Genomic DNA, 18305 nt, shown 5'->3' with positions numbered 1-18305 from the left:
CCGTGAAGTGAGATCGCGTTTCTCACCGCAAACAGAAATTCGACCTCGACAATAGACTTTGTGGCGCTTCCATGGGCGCCGCGGTTACTCCTTATCGATTCGGCGTTGCTCTAAGAAAATGCTCATGCACGTTTCCATATTTTATATAAACGCAAATATTCATTGATTTATCTCTCGAAATGGCAGTTTCTTAATAGTAGGTTACAACTGAATTATTTCAAAATAACGAATTTATATTAATTCTAATATATTAACAACAATTATTTATATTAGCCCTTAAACGCTGAACAACGTACTTGAGTATGACATATCCAACATAATTCAATTACTCTTATAACTTTTATAAAAATGAATTAAACAATGTTTTTTCAATCAGACATTAAGGAACGTAACGGTATCAAACAAATGTATGTATCTTTATTAATAAAAGTTATGAGCAATGGGAAAAACATTAGAAAAAAAAGTCAAGTATGTTGGAAAGGCGTTTACGAGTTAAAAAAATGGTTACCGTTACTTGTACAATTCGTGTCAAAATAATTTAATCGTGCAAACGACTTGTCCCAATTTTCATTACGAACTATTACCGACCTACGACCATGAGCGTGAATTCGAAGCCCTTCTTTACGGCTTTCCTGTACACCTGGTTAGGGAGATTCACGAAGCCGACGTAGCCGTCGAGCTCCTTGGGCTTGGTGGGCAGCGTAGGTCGCGCATGGTGCAGCAGACTGGTCTCCTTGTTACTGTCCTCCTTGGAAGAGATCGCGGTACGTGCCGACTCGCGCCTGTTGCTATCTTCCGAGGCATCATTCGTGATCGCCGTTGTCACCGGCGTGGACGGTAGCCGCGACTTTGCGTTGACCCCGGTCAGGGCCCCGCTCGAATACACTGGCGCCGTGTTAGGAGACGTGAGGCTACTGGCTGTCGTGGCGTTCGCCACCGAATTGTTCATCTGAGATCCAGGGGTCTGCGTCGGTGGCTGCGGTGGCGGTACCGATGGCACTGACGGTGACGAGATTATCCCCGTGCCATCACCTTTGAAAAACAGCTCACGCTTCGTCTGGATCTGTAAAAAAAGAGAATAATCATTAATTTTTTTTATGTCTATCGCGTTTATCGGGCGTTTGAATTCCTCTAGAATTTGAGCAATTTAATAATATAGCCAATAAATATTTATATAGCAAAATTATCATTCAAAATTCCCATCAAGTTTTATCATGGATTAAGCATTTTCCGAGTTGAAGCCAAAGATAAGTCTCTTTGATAATCTAATAATAATCTAGTAATAATAAAAAAAATGTAATTATAATATACGTTTTTGTTTAATTATTTAAACAAAATTTATTATTATTAAAGAATAGAATTATGGTTTCATTATCCTCGTTTTCATTTCCGACTCGGTTGAGTGCGAACAAGGACGAGACGTGTCTGCGTTTTATGATTTCGAGACTTGCCGCTTCGCGAGAAAGGCCAACATTGTTCCATGATACAACTGCCAGCAAATACCGCGATTCCGCGTGTTACTTCGACCGTGACATGCTCGTAATGCGCGAAATGCAGGTAAACTCGTGAAAGAGCACTGCGATAAAATCGCATCGCCGTGGAAAAGCGATCGATATTGTATGCCAGCCGACGACGGTAGCGCGGCTTTCGCTATACCACAGTCTTATACACTTCCGGCCGGAAGTGGCCGGAGTGCTAAACATCGACCGTTATTCGAAGGACAGCAAAATTGCCGCAATGACCAGCGGGACAGAACAATCTTTTCTTCATGGACTGCCTTCGAACACGAAAAAGAAGCGGTTTCCATTCTCAAGACTGTGGGAAAAGTAGTCATTGATTACAGCTTCCTTATGAAGTATTGGTTCTTATACTCCAAGTTTATTATTTAATATATCTGATACAAATAAATAAATGAGTAAATAATAAGTAAGGAAAAGGTCAATATACAGTCGAGACTGGATCTTAGTGCCTAATAATATTTTTAAATATAAATTCTAAATACATCTTTTAATTGTATAAACTGTACGTCATTTATTGTTGGTCTTAAAATACAACCATAAATTAAAACAAATAATATCACAATTGATTGTCAATTTGATAATGCTACTAATAAGCTCTTAAAGTACTGCAAAGAATTTATTGTAAAAAATATTACCACCGTCACATACAGGAAATTTAATCAATTTTAATATACTTATATACCAAAGAGAATTAATCGTTGAAAGAAGATAAAATTGTTATGACGGAAGTATTTAATTCGGTAAGTATCTCCGAGTCAACTCTCTGTTGAGTGTCTCTAACAATAAGTATTCCAGTTGCCTTATGCAATTCGGAAAGGCGATTGGCCGTCTAAGTGGCGATTGTTTAGCGTTTCAAATCGTATAAGGGTACAGGAAACCGCGGTACACGCCGCGCGTTCCGTTACACTTGGGAGCCGATCGTGGAATACGAATGAATCAGATAATCTTTGTGTACACACGTGGCGATTCATAAACACAGCGTGCGTAAGGTCAAGACAGAGAAAAGACTGTCGTCCGTCTCCATCGCGTCATTAAGAGAGTTGCCGCTAATGAACCTGAATCAGTCGGTTCAACAGCTCCTTCGCTTTGGTCAGTGTTTATCTGAATTTTTACCGAGCTGTTGTTAACTGGGAAAATTACATTTCGCGCAATTTATTGCAATGTTCATTTTTGTCGCTTATTCCGAGGTAACGATTATAATAAAACTCTGTATTTAGAGGGGAGTTTGTTTTATTTTACAACGGCGTGATGTAAACGAGAATAAAAGATTTTGTACTAATTATAATATATGAAAAATTGAGTCCCGGTGAAATGAGTTAGTTTTCACACATAAATGTAGCTTATAATGTGGTAAACAAAAGCTGTCATAGACACAAAATAATGAAGTGTAGTATAGTTATAGTGTATCAAAAGTTGAAAACTTGTATTCACAGAGCACCTTTGATATACCATAGTCAAAAATTCATTATCAAGTGTTTATGACAGCTTTTGATCTCCATATTATAAGCTACATTATATGTGAAAACTAGCTCATTACACAGGGAGTCAATTTTCCGTATATAATTAGTACAAAATCCTTTGTTCTCGTTTTAGTTTATTTCACGCGGATACCATAAAATAAAACAAACAGCTGTTTCATTCTCATTTAAATACAGAGTTTCGTAACCGTTATCTCGGAGCAAGTAGCGACAGAAATGAATGTCACACAGAAAGGTTTTTTGTCCTTTGAACGAAATCTCACACGCTGAAGAAATCTGAGTCAGACGAGCAGGATTATCGTGCTGAATACGAGGCGCGTAATCCCGATAGATACGAGAAGAGATCGCCCACAAAATGCGCGAAGACTCCTCGGTTTATCGGTACGCCTCGCCGGGTGCAATCGTTTCGCCGAGTCAACGTACGAACGATTGCGCTTTAAAAGCATTTCACGCGTGCACGGGGAACGCGGCGGGCGAGCAAATGGAGTGTAGCGTGTTGCAGTTTAAAGCGCTGCAAACTTTGTTGCGGTCGAATAAGTCTCCAGCCGCCGGCGAAATCCATCACGGATTACTGAAACGAACGATACCTCTAAAATCTAGTGAATCTTTCTCGGCTGTACTGCAAATAAAAATAAAGTCCTGAAGATATGAGTGCTTTGTTTGCCAATCGATAAGATAACGACATAAGAATCGACCACTATCTTTAGACCCATTCGATATACGAACGGAATCTGGAAAAATCCGGTACGCGATGTCGCAAAGATTCACGCTCCTCCTTTAAAAATTTTAACGAGCGTACTTAATAGACTCCGGAAAGAGACGATTTCGTTACATCCGTCTCTTTCGAAGAGGCAACAGTGGATGCTTTCCAGCAAGAGACACTAATGACACAGTGTAAGGCAGTGAATCATTTCATCCTTGTTGAACGTTGGCAAACAACAAGGACGAAGTAATTCACTGTGTTACATTGTGCCAACTGTTGATGTTTTCCAACAAGAAACACAGTGTAATACGGTGAATCTTTTCATCCTCGTTAAACGTTGGCAAACAACAAGGACGAAGTAATTCACTGTGTTACATTGTGCCAACTGCTGGTGTTTTCTAATAAGAAACACAGTGTAATATAGTGAATATTTTCATCCTTATTAAACATTGACAAACAACAAGGACGAAGTAATTCATTGTGTTACATTGTGCCAACTGTTGATGTTTTCCAACAAGAAACACAGTGTAATACGGTGAATCTTTTCATCCTCGTTAAACGTTGGCAAACAACAAGGACGAAGTAATTCATTGTGTTACATTGTGCCAACTGCTGGTGTTTTCTAATAAGAAACACAGTGTAATATAGTGAATATTTTCATCCTTATTAAACATTGGCAAATAACAAGGATGAAGTAATTCACTATGTTACATTGTGCCAACTGTTGATGTTTTCCAACAAGAAACACAGTGTAATGCAGTGATTTTTTTCATTCTTGTTAAACGTTGGCAAACAACAAGGACGAAGTAATTCACTGTGTTACATTGTGCCAACTGCTGGTGTTTTCTAATAAGAAACACAGTGTAATATAGTGAATATTTTCATCCTTATTAAACGTTGGCAAATAATAAGGACGAAGTAATTCACTGTGTTACATTGTGCCATCTGCTGGTGTTTTCTAATAAGAAACACAGTGTAATATAGTGAATATTTTCATCCTTATTAAACGTTGGCAAATAATAAGGACGAAGTAATTCACTGTATTACACTGTTAATTGTTAGTGTTATCCAGCAAGACTAGCAACAAACAGTAGATCTGTTCTTTTTAGCTAAAGTTCTTGCACGGTTCATGTTTCTTCCTTTTCTCTCCACGTTGGAAAGAAAAAGAGAAAAGCTGAACCGTACAAGAAGTTCAACTAAAAAGAACAGGCCTACTCATATAACACAGTGATCATTTCATCTTCGTTTAACAGTGGCAAACAACAAGAATGTAACGATTCAGTGTATTATACTGTGTAATCTGCAATGCCTCTTGCTAGAAACCATTCAGTATCTCTTTGTTGAAAAGCACTTAGTATTACATATAACAATTGTTATTTGCACTTTGCTTTCGACGTCCAGAGTAAAGCGTTGATTCGCGTGAGTTGCTCGCAGGCAGGACTCGGCGACTGCGAGAGAGCCACTCTGTGCACACGTCGCTCGTAGTTATTGTTTTTCGCCGTCGAGAAACGATGACATAGTGCACTGGAACTCCCCTCTAGGGAGGGTGCGACGGCGAGTTTATATCGCTTGGCGTTGCCTCTCTCGCGTACACAAAGTGACTCTGGGAATCGACGAGGGACCGTACGATTCATGCACAACAACAGAAAACCGGTCCGCCGCGCGCGATGCAGCATCATTCCGGGAGTAAAAAAGCTCGCGGGGCCTTTCGAAGAACGGCCGTGTCTTTCGAGAAAAATGCACACGAAAAAAAAGGAGAAAAGAGTAAAATAACGATGACCCGATTTCGCGTCGAGCACATCCGAAGACACAACGAAAAACGCGGACAAGAGAGTTGAACTGTAATTAATGATGAAGTTAACGAACTATGATCTTGATAAATTTTCCGGAACGTATAACTGACATGTTTTTTTACCTTACTTAAAAGTTACACGTAATATAGTTCAGGAAAATAACTACTCCTTTGCATATTTGTAGTAAAACGCGATGCATAGGATGAAATAAAAAAAAGTCTTGTACGGTAAATCAATATCTCTAAAATTGCGATAAGAGAATTTTATGGAAGTATGCGAAGTAAAATTCAAAGAGTAAATATAAAAACGTCATGGAATACTGAAAGGCAACCGACTCCACTGAGGAATCTCGGTTTCTCTGTATCCACAAAGCAAAACGGAAGCTTTAAACACATTTTGCGCAAAAACAAAGTTCTCACGGGGAAACAGAAAATACATGTGCGCTCTTTCCCCGGCTACTGCTACAATTTCAATCGAATGGCGTTCAGCAGAGAAAACTTATCGGTGAGTGCTCAGTGATTCGTAGTAAAAAATATTTTGTATTTGTTAGAAACGGTTCACTCAAGTCCTTGTTAAAATTTTCTGTTGAATTCTTAATATATTCGAGTTAATTTGAAACGTAAATTCTAAGATAAATGAATAAAGTATGTGTTGATTTAACATATCATAAATGTTAATTTTACTGAAAAAATATGCTTCCACAGTTTGCTCGGAAATTGTGTCAGTATTTTCTTTATATTAATTTTATTACATAATATTTGTATTACTTTTTAACATATTCGTCTTGTGTTAAATTAATACAACAATTAAAATAGACCGTTTGGGATACGCGAAATGTGTTAAATTTAACACAAATTTTTCAACTGTTTTCTTTAATACTTGGTCCTTGCTCTTTTAATTCTTCGCTGGATCCAAAGTGTGGGAACCAATCAAAGTTAAAGAATCACTGAGTGCTTACTGATTAGTTTTCTCTGTTCAACGTAACCATTCTCGGCCTCATTATCTTCGAACTCGCGACCCACAGAGGCGTCTTTCACCCCCCACGTGATCCAACTTCGGTTCCCAGGCTTGGGAACCCCTGTCGTAGGTCAATACTCTCTCGGCGAGGTTCGCCACCACCAGGCACCACCACCGCCGCTGGGTGGCGAGTCATCGTCGTCGTGGTGACTCGATTAAATCGATTCCGTGGAAAATGCATCGCGGGCGTGCCACGGCCGACGCTTTTGTCTCGCTAAGCTCTTCTCGAGTACGGGCGATCGAGTCCTCTTGTACAGAAAGGAGTCTGAGCTCTGCCTCCTTTCATCTTCTTCCGAGTCTCCGCCAGCTGGGATCGCCACACCGTGGACCGTCGCTCTCGATGATCGTCGACCGGCGAATGAACTTTCACCTTAACGACTGCGTTATGCTCGCGACATGACACGTGTTCGATCCGCTTTCGAGAGAGACGACGTCTGAAAATTAAGATTCTTTCGCACAAAGTGCTGTGAGAAAGGAGACAGGCACGGTAACGAGCACGGCATTCATTAATGAATTCCTTTTGATGAAAGTTCTATCAGAGGATCTAATAAGTACACTCATTATAATTTTCAATAAGCGGATACAAAACGTGCTTACGCAATCTATGTGTTCCACGTGCGGTCGGTGAATTGCTTAAGTACCGCTTGCTTTATTAAACGCTTGACGTTATTTGGAATTAATTAATCAGGACTTATGGCAACGTTCAACAAAGACTATAATAAAGACTCGCTAAGCCGTTCTTTTAATAACGAGCTTGCTATTATACAGGCGGGAATACGTAAGCCATGTTAATTGTTGAACGGGAACAAGCACGTGAGCGTACTCGAGCGAGGCTGATAAATGATAACACCTACGTTTAACGCCTACATTAAAATACGATGTAGTCGGGCTAAATTATATCGCGTACAAGTTGTGATCCCGATATATATGATTATAGTGATCATATTTTCTGAGAGAAAATGAAGGACACGACCTGAAAATTTTTAGGACTTTATTTCTAAATATTTTCAAATTAAATAAGGAGAAGTACACTGGCAATGAGAGTCAAGCGCAATAATTCGAGCGCAACGAATTTATCAGTGGTGATTTATTAATCAATAAATATTAAATAGCAAACGGCATCATTCCGAGTCATCAATGGATGCATTATTTGTATTATGTGAGTATTGTCTCAAGCTCCACTTGGAAAGTCATACGTCTCTCACAATGGTTGCAAGACCAAGTGATTTTCAAATTAGTTTGTGACTCTCAAAAATCTGCGCATTAATTTCTGAAATTTTCTTGTGCAGTATATCTCCTGCAAACTCCCTCCGAAATAACTCCCAAGTAAAACATAAGTCATCATAATATCAAATGGCCTCAAAATAGCCGCAAATTTGATTATTAAAAGTTACTTTTCAATCAATTACGACTCATTTTGACGTTATAATATGACTTTTGTTGTTTTTGGGCTAATATTGTCCTTGCATAAAATTAAAATCGTTGATAGTTTCCATAAAAATTCGTTCATTAGACATTGGAATGTTAATTAGACAGGAATTTTCTATAATATTATTAAAATAAAAGATAAAATTGATTTTTGAAAAAATAAATAAATCTAAAGGATAGCTACTTGAAAAGGACTGCGTAATAATTCGCCATTTATTCAATAAATAAATAAATAATTATATAAAGTAACATATTAATAAATAACGCGCTATGTTAAAATACTGAATATATAAAAAGCTGGCAAAATTTTTCCAATTTCGCTTCTGCAATCCTCTCTTTGAATAACGTGTCGTTTCGGCGTGGTAAAAGGCTCTCGTAAATTTTGCCGTGTTACAGAGATTACTTGTGTAAGGCGAATGTAGGTCCGTCCACCGCCTGCATAATAGGCGCACTCATAAAATTCCGGCTTCCTCTTTTCTCTCTCTATCTGCCGAGTTAGCCGCACATTTTAATATTAATGAGGCAAGCTGACGATTCGATCGCGTGGAGCCTCTTCTTCAAACGCCCTTTTACTAACCACAGAATTAAAGCGTCGACTCTCAGTATCGATTCTTATTCTTATTAATGTAAATCAATCTTTCAACCCCGTTATGAAGAAAGCCGTTTTGGTGTTATGATCGTATGACATTTGGACAGTCGCGTGTTCTTCGAAATTAGATGAATTTATTCCGAGGGTTCTCAGGAAACTTAAAAATACAGGGACTATCTTGAGAAGAGCAAACAGTTCCTTCTTTTTCGCGAAAAACAAAGTGTTTTTCATGAGAGGGGATCTTCAAAAAATAGAAAAAAAACTCACTTTACAGACTGTCCTCTCGCATCACCGTAGTTAGTTCAGTAGAAGGGTATGGTTTTATGGGCAATCTCGGAAAGTACTTAACGAAATTATCAGACGTCGTCGGATAAACGACAGCGTGCAGATTACACGCGACGTTAATCCGCGTGAATCCGCTCGCAAAAACATCTCGTTTGAATCTTCCGGCTCACGAGACACGAGAAAGCGCGCGACGACGCGGAAGCGGAAGAGGTGAATTTACGTTCTCATTGGCGGCAACTTAGGCCCCATTACGCTTAAGAGTTCATCATTTGCGTCAATTATTGTCTTCGTCTGTTCCTATCTTTCTCTAATGGAGACGCGGCGCTCATGAAGAATTCAACGCCCGGTTCCGTACGAGAATAAACGGCTCGATGCCGTAAATCTGGGCCAATCGCGATTCAATTCATTATGCGACGCCGTTGATGGCCGCGACGCAGCCGTTAAAGGCAGCCGACGACATTCATTATTGAGTCTCGATGATTCGATTACATAGCATGTCGAAAGGGTGTCTTATATAGGAAAGTTACGATGAGAAACATTGGCTCGAAAAAACAAAAAAATCTTTAAGATAATCAAGACGAACGAGTAAGTTTATTTTTTGTTGCTGCTCTACACTGAAAAAAATGATGTTATATCAACAGCATATTACACATTTTAATTACAAATAATTTTGTTAATTCACAATAATAATTTCATTATTCATAAAATAAATAAAATTTTATTAAAACAAGAGCATGACGTATTTGTCTTATTAATAGCGTTATTGATTAGTTCAGTTATAAAAAGCAGTTTTAATGAATAGAAGAAATATAAAAGTCAGGAATATGGTTACAGCACACAAATGCATAAGCATAGCATAGCATAAGACCATCTGGACTAATGAGTATCCACCATAATATCGCCATATTGATTTACGTAACTTAATGGTTCAGATAGTATCATACTAGCTATGCTATATATTTTATGTATAATAATAAAAGATACGGCACATAAAAAACTATATTCAAGAATTGGAAAAAGATGAAGAATGAAGCAGTAAGACTACAGTGAGCAAATCAACAATTTGGATTTACTACTGCTTACGTTATTGCATTACATCTCTGCCTGTGATTGACCGATTTATTTACTGTCTTAGAGGCTGCGCACAATCAAAGGAATAAGGAACAGGAAATAAAGAATATAAGAATTTCAATTTATCAGAAACTGTGTATTCTATGCATGGTTTCTGATAGGTAGAAATTCTTATTCTTTGTTCCCTATTCCCTATTTTGTTCTACGCAGCTCTTTGCTGCTTTACATTTTTTGTGCCATACATTTTTTATGCCATAATCTTTAGGTTATGACACACAAAATACATAAGCATGAAGCGCATTCAACGGACGCAACAGTTGAATGAGCGTTCGCTGTTATTGGTGTATAATATTCGTTTAGATCATCCAATTAGGATTTCAGATCTAAAAGAATACATTGATAACAGCGAGCGCTCACTCAACTGTTGTCTGCTGAACGCAGCCATAGCACAACTAATACACAAAATGCATAAGCATACACTGAAAAAAAAGATTAGCTGCTGCAGCAAATTAGATGATAAAATATGGCATAGCATTTTTAATTGGTTGCAGCAGTCAATTTTTGGTTGTGTTAGTCTATCGAAATCCTATACTGACATTGCAGATAAGCTAACGCAACCAACAATTGGCTGCTGCAGCCAATTAAAAATACTATGCCATATTTTACCATCTAATTTGCTGCAGCAGCCAATCTTTTTTTCAGTGTAGCACAACTAGCATAAAACCGTGGACCAATGAGCATGTTATGTAAATCAATATGGAAACTTTATGCTGGATGTTCATTGGTCCAGATGGTTTTATTTACCTATGCTATGCATTTTGTGTGCTATACTCCAAAAATTAAAAAAAAGAAGAAACAAATATGGAATAATCGAATAACGATAAGAAGCTAATAAAACATGGAAAAAAAAGATATAAACTAAAAATATATATTTAGTGAGCAATATAGAAACATCATCCCAGTTATCTGTATGTGACAGGAATATGTATGGTTGATACGATTTATTTACTTGATGTGTCAACTACATCAATGTATAGTTAGACGCGATCTGGTTGTGACAACCAAAACTTGGTTGGGGGATCATTTACTATGGATAAGTTATATATCCGTATAGTTGCGTCAATCGTGACAATATAAAGCATGATGTATAATAAAAATTAAATTATTAATAAGAATTAATTTCTTGTTACATCATGCTATAAATTAAGTTGCAATTTTAAAAAGCAAAAGCGACTCACCACGCTTACAATTAAAAATATGTATATGTGAAATGCCGTCATTGCTGCAACCGTGCAAGGACCTAACCTAACCATTGTACTATGTTCAAACATAAATAATTGTTCCATATTTTACTATTTAATCTGATTGACATCATCAGATTTCTAATGTAGACCAATCATACTGTTTTTTCCGTGTAATACACAAAATGCATAAGCACAGCACATCTAGCATAAAACCGTGGACCAACGAGCATGTTATGTAAATCAATATGGAAATTTTATGCTGGATGTTCATTGGTCCAGATGGTTTTATTTAACTATGCTATGTATTTTGTATGCTATACTCCAAAAATTAAAAAAAAAAATAGAAATACAAATATAATGAATAATCGAATAATCACGATTGATAAAAGAAGCTGATAAAAGGGTTCGTCATTTAAAGTTTAATAACGTAATAAGAAATAAACACGACACGGACTCAGGAATACGTTAAATCCTCTAATTAGTGAAAAGCCGAGAAATTCCACCCGAATTTCAGACGAGTTCGCTTTTACAAAACTCGGAATTGGGTTAGCCGCGCGGAATGCATTCGGAACTGAAAGTAGTTCGCGAATTGTCATCGGACAATGCACTGTGACAATACCGCTTCGGCGAATACGATACAATGCTGATTGCGCAACGCAGCTCGCAATAACGCACTCGTTCGCTCGCTTGCTCGTTCGCCTTTAAGATAATCGTTAACGCGCGTCGTACGCCACGCACGTGTCCTCGATCTGGACATAAGGGTACGGACTCCTCCTTAATTAGCGCGCCCTTTCAAAAGGGGTGGCGCACGAAGCGAATTTCTATTATATCGATTTTGCCGCCTACATGCCGCCGATGCAATTTCGTTCAATCTCTATTTTTATCCGTATTCCGTGGCATTATTTTATCGTGACATTGTTTCGGTTAGAATTACCGGACAGTTTTGTACATGTATATATAATAGTTGAATTATCTCTTAATTGCGACGTATTAACTTTTAATTGCATTGCTTCGTAATTAACTACCAGAGAAAAAATTACAAAAAGCGCTTGTAAATAATAGACATCATTTGGAAATGTACGTTCCATAATTTTCTCTCCACTTGTAATTTTTTAAATTAAAAATTTATGATTGGGTTAAATAAAATTGTGAGAAATTATATTAATGTAAGGAAATCTATTTAACAAGCAGAAAAAATATTTTCGTTAATATAACTCAGTTTTTTTAATCTCGAATAAATATATAAATTGTTAGTATTAGTAATTAAATTAATACTTCGTACGTGCGCGAAACGAAAACTCGCGGCACAAAATATAAAGTATACATTGGCGTAAAATGTAAATGGTATTGAACGAGAAAATATCATTTCACCGCGGAGAACAAAGTTGGATTGTATCGCAATAGAGAGGAAAAATTTATAACTTCTCTGGATATCGGCAGGCTTTTGAATGGCATGATTGTTCGAACCCGCTCGAATAAAGTGCATGCATTTCTCTTTCTTTCTTTTATCATGGATTGTTAGCATATCGCCGGAGAATATCACTGTTCCTTCGTTAATAAAAATGTGTCAGAACGATTAGACTACGTAAGAGCTCGTCGACCCTCCTCTTCAGGGTCGCTTGAACGACACTTTTATCATCATGCGTGCTCTCATGCCTCATTATATTTCCCTTTTTCCCGATTATTCTTATTTTCCCTGCCTATTTTCTTTACAACGAGTCGTTTTCGTGGCTGATAATTCTCACGCGTTTGAAAGTATTACACTTGTTTACATTGTATGTATTTTAACATTTTTAATATCAAGAGAAACTACTATTTATTGTATCTTTCTAATCTTTAATCAATTTCTATTACAACTACTATTAGTGCAAGTTAATTGAAATTGTATATTTTTTTGTTTAATTCTTAGATTAAATACAAAGAATAAATTCCGAGATTTCTGTTGAATGTTTCAAGGCAATGTATATCAACTCGTAATTTGGTCTGTAAATGTAAACATGGACATTTTTATAAGCTTCGCGATAAAAACGTCGACGTGAACAAAAGCAATAAAAGCGAGGAAATACTCTTGTTCACGATTTAAATATGAAGACACACGCAGGTTTCTGCTTTGTATGACTCACGAATTACAGCTTTTCGACTGAGGGTGAGATCCCCAAACTTGACTACCCCTCGGCCAGAAAAGTATCGCAAGGGAGGTTTGCCTCCTTCGCCATATATTGCTTGACAGTGATTCTCAAAGTGAAATTATTTCGTCATCTAAATATTTGGAAAAATAAATCTTCAATTGTTCATAATTAATGTTGGTACAATATTTTAGGAAATTATCATTCATAAGATTTCGCGCGTTTCTAACTTCGCTTTATTACAAAAGTAACAAGTTTTCTAGAGCTTATGTACTTTATTCGAGAACGTCGCAGTGATATAAAATTGTACTCAGTTATAATAGTTTGGTACAAATTTCCATAAAATTGTTTGAAATTTATCCGTCAGTATGTTTCCTTGAAAATTTCCACCAGTCTTCTTGAGAAATTTTATGACAAAAGTTGATACTGAAAGTTTTTAGAGAATAGGCATAAACTAGAATAATGCTTAAGTATCTACTTCACGAGCTTTGTTTTCAAGAATAAAACTACATTGTGACTCTCAATGAATATTTATCTAAATTTCCGAGAGCAGCTTTCTAGAGACATTCCGACTCTTCTAACGGAAACAATTCGATTCGTGCCAATAGATTTCTACCCAGTAAAAATGTATTTCATCTTTCGAAGAATCTGCCGACTGAGACGAGATACAACACAAAAAAGCCGTGTGTAACGTATATGTTTCAATAAACTTAATATATAATATATAATTTCGTATGAATTAAAGATTTAACGCTTGAGTGGTAAAACTTGCGTCTTTCCCTCATAATTAATTCATATACGCATTATTTATATTTAAGTTTGCTTTAACTTCGAAATATTCTTTGATACACATACTATATTCTTTGGAAATATGTTTCTTATGGCAAATATTACATGCCACTCTATAATGTGCTAGAATAAAGTATGTAAATACCAGACTAGTACATGACACGATTAATCAATAATTTCCAAATTTGATTTTGGAACTTATGTTTCAATTTTATGTATAATAAAGATCAGTTTTTTAAATTATAAAGGACGGAAATCGGTATGAACAAGACATATAAAACTTGCCTTTGAGACCGATATTCATAGTCAGATTTTACATTTCAGACTATCTTAAGTACAGTCTTGAGATATCAGAAACCAATAGCCGCATTAGCGTCTTAAGACATTACTTAAGACGGTTTTGTATAATAAAAACAAACTAAACAGACTGTATATAGGCGGTATTCATAATCCGTTCTTATTTTAAAACTATTTTAAATAATGTTTTAAGATGCTAATACAGCCCTTTGATTGGTTCACGACATTTCTTAAAACTGTACTTAAAACGATCTTGTTTTAAATATAAAACCGACTATATACACGGAGAAAATTCTTAAAGTTTACTCTGAAAATATGATAATAATGGGACAACATTATATTATATTTCAGAGAATTTTATGTAAATTTTTCTCATTCTCTCTAAATCTGAATCAGTAGATAGTCACTAATTACCCAGTGGCATACTTAGCACTGATAATTAGTGAAGTTCAATTAAAAAAGAAAGAATATTTGAGCATTACATGATTAAAATATTGATATTTACATGTTAATTTCAATCTTCCAATACCATATTCATTGAATTTAACCACTAAAACAAGGTTAGTTAGATCACATAATAAAGATTAGCTAGATCAGGAATCTCATATTTAATTCACTGATTACCAGTGGCATACGTGCCACTGATATCAGTGATTATCCACTGATTCAGATTTAGAGAGTTCATTAATAAAACTACAATAAAATATAAAATAAATTTGATTAATTTTACTGAAATGCATGATAAAAATCTTTAAAATATTGTATTGTATCACAACTACCATATTTTCAGAGTAAATTTTAAGAGATAATCTTCTCCATGTACGAATATATCAACCTAAGCTTCAAGTATAAAATTCAAAAGCATGTTAAATGCGCTATATTATTTCATAAGACGATATATTCGCCCAGCTCAATAATATATGAATATTCGCGATGTATTGAAGGACAAAAAAGAGGAACAGAAGAGGAGCTTTGCCAAGTCGAAAATTTATGACGCCGCGAAGTAGCCATTGGCTCGAGATCCATGTCGCAACGATCGTCGCGTTGTCTCGCTTACCGAGATGGGCTCGCCGTTCGCCTTTTCCCCGTCCAGTATCCTCTGCCTCAGGGCGAGTCTGTCCAGGCTGGCGAGCCTGTAGCTACCACCGGTCTCGCGTTCTCTAGTGAGCCGTTCAGCCGTGCCACCGCCGTTATTCGAGCCGGCGTTAAAGCTCGACGTGTACTTGGGCAGGGTCGGCGGCGGCACCTGCCGCGCCTTCTCCCGGCTCAGCATCGTGCTGCTGCTGTAGAGGAAGGACGAGTTGCTGTTGTTGGGTAGACCGACTCGGCCGCCGGACGACGGCGAGACGGCCGACGACGCCGTGGACGATGAAGATGACGATGACGATAGAGGCTTGATGCCGTTGCTCTGGGCGCCACCCGCGGTACCGTTCTGGTTCTCCGTCGTCGACATGTTTTCACCACGCGGAACGGCCTTCTCTTTCTCTCGCTCGTTCCTCCCGCAGGATATCGCCGCGGGGACTCGACAGGGGATTTAACCCTTAAACCGAAAACCGAGAGATGCTTAACGAGTTCGCTCATGTTTCCTATTTGACTATGTACTCGACACGCCGGTATCACGTAACCGTATTGCATAAGTACGTGTATAAAAAAAAGATTATTGTAATCCGATTATTGTTCATGTAACGACTTTGGAGCGAACGCGTTAAATAAAAACGTGTCTCTGAGACTGATCAGAACATTCTGGTTGCACTTTGAGACGTATGATGTAAAATTGATTTTATGGTACTAGAAATACCGAGTGATCATTACTGACCGTTTCTATTTTTTTTTAGATTAAATTATATTTCTTGCATAAAAAAATAGGATTCTGAAATTTTTTGTCTTTTCAATAATTATGTTCTTTCTACTGATGAAATATTTGGTTTTCATTACTTTCTTTATTTTCATAATAATTTATTCACTTAGTCTTTTTAATAAATAAAAACGGTATTTTTAGTGTTAACTGATTTATAATCTAATACATGTATAAAGGAAAATATACATATATATATATATATATATATATTATTGCAATATAAAGATTTATTAATATCGCGTCTCAGAAACCGCCGTTTCGATTTAAAATTTTAAAGAATAACAGCTACTGGATTTCGGTTTCGTAAAACTGCGACAGTTATAATTACTGATATGCAGTTTTATGAAAGAGAGTCCAAAGTTGGGTATCGATCGAATAACTTTTTCTTTAGAACGGAAAAGTGAAATTTTTTTATACATACAAAAAATTTTCACTTTCACGTTTCCACTCTAGAGAAGAGAGAAGAGAGAGAGAGAGAGAGAGAGAGAGAGAGAGAGAGATATTGACTTCCTTTAAAGAAATTGTAGATGCAGTGAAGATTCGAGTGATATGCAAAGCGCATGAATGCGTGTAACTGTAAATCGACCGTGTGTCTCGGAACGACCGATCGAAAGGCTGAATGACCCCGCAAAACTTCATTTGGAATTCGTTCAACAGAAACCATCCGCTTATTGAGCGAGCTTCTCTCACGCGGTAATGAATTTATCCTTGCCTACCCAATAATGAAAGGAACGATCTACTGTTCTAATTAAACCTGTTTTTCTTATTTTTAAACTTATTTAAGGGTACATTGGAAAAAATACTGAATTTTAATAAAAGTAAATATTGGTTTGAATAGTTCTAAGTAAATATTTAATAAATGTAAACATATATTTATTTGATATAAAAATTTAATCATTAATTTAACTATCATTTTTTTTATTGAATAAATATTTATTTACTGTAAGTAAATATTTATTATTCGAAGAGATATGTATTAAGATATATAGTAAATTTTTTCAGTGTAGACATAATAACAAAGTGAATTAATACTAAAATAATATTAAAATAAGTATATTATTATTGTGTTGTCAAAAATAAACCTAATGAAAATAAATATATCCTCTCTTTTATCAAGAGTTTTAAAATAAACAAAAGTTCTTAAATAAACAAATAAATACGTAACAATACTAGCTACGTTTCTCAACATTTCCTGCGATATTTTGTGTATCGACGGTTTCAATATGGGCGATTGCGATCGACAGTTTATGCTGTCAAAGTCGCCGCAAAGAGAAAAAAGGGAGAAGCCTCTCGATCGGGGCGCCGGCAAAACACGTCGAAAACCGATACGCAATGGAACGGTTTTGTTTATCGTTACAAGAGGTACTTCACGAGACGAGAGCCATCCGGCTCGTCTTACGCGCCACGAGGATAACCGGACGACAACGATGAAAGACGGTGTTCTCGCTCCGACTTCTTGGGTGTCTCACGAACGAATGGACCAGCAGCTTTTCCCGGGATCGATCGATAAACAGGGAAAACGAATTAAAATGTGAGGACTGTAGAATCAATACTTGTACCTTCTACGATCCTTCCTTCGAGTAGAAGTACAACGTTATTCTGAGTCTAAATGTTTCACACTGAATGATAATCTGTATTGACATTTCAGAAAATTTGATGTTTAATGTAAATTAAGAAAGCTCCATAATTACGTTACTGACAACTACATTTATTAATGACGAACTAAATATCTTGAATTCCATCTCAATTCATGTGTGAATTTTGTTTTTCGATTCAATTGAAAAAAATGTCGATAAAAAGCTAATAAAAGGATAATTAAGAATCTCATAAAAACTAATTAGGCAACGATATATGTAGATTTGTACACAGAGAAATGTTCTAATTACGAATAAACTAACAAAAAGCCCAACAGTAATGGTATTTTAGTAAGAATTTGATTATTATAGCCAGAAATTCTCCGTTTGATCTCATCAAAATGCCATTTTGTTGATTTAATCGAAACATTTTTTTCAATATACAACTCTATGTATTATTCTATTGCCTAATTAGCTTTCTATTAAATTTTTAATTATTTTATGATAACCAAGAATTTTGTTTGGCCTCAAAA

General features: G+C 36.4%; 1 protein-coding gene across 8 annotated transcripts in view; it reads right to left on the bottom strand.

The window, feature by feature from the left end:
- pnut (septin 7-like protein pnut) overlaps positions 1-18305 on the bottom strand; it is a 44114-nt gene that overhangs the window by 13040 nt on the left and 12769 nt on the right. For 6 of the 8 annotated variants that reach the window (XM_018455431.1, XM_018455429.1, XM_018455430.1 and 3 more), the window contains one exon: positions 589-1063. In XM_018455431.1, the coding sequence (XP_018310933.1) occupies positions 589-1063 (475 nt within the window). Of the gene's footprint in view, positions 1-588; positions 1064-15397; positions 15881-18305 lie in introns of all 8 variants that reach the window. The other 2 variants (XM_018455425.1, XM_018455424.1) reach the window with 1 other exon arrangement.

Source organism: Mycetomoellerius zeteki, unplaced genomic scaffold (genome assembly GCF_001594055.1).
Source record: "Mycetomoellerius zeteki isolate Tzet28-1 unplaced genomic scaffold, Tzet1.0 scaffold48, whole genome shotgun sequence".
NCBI lineage: Eukaryota > Metazoa > Arthropoda > Insecta > Hymenoptera > Formicidae > Mycetomoellerius > Mycetomoellerius zeteki.
Note: the sequence above shows the minus strand (reverse complement) of the source record. Positions and strands in the feature narration are given on the sequence as shown.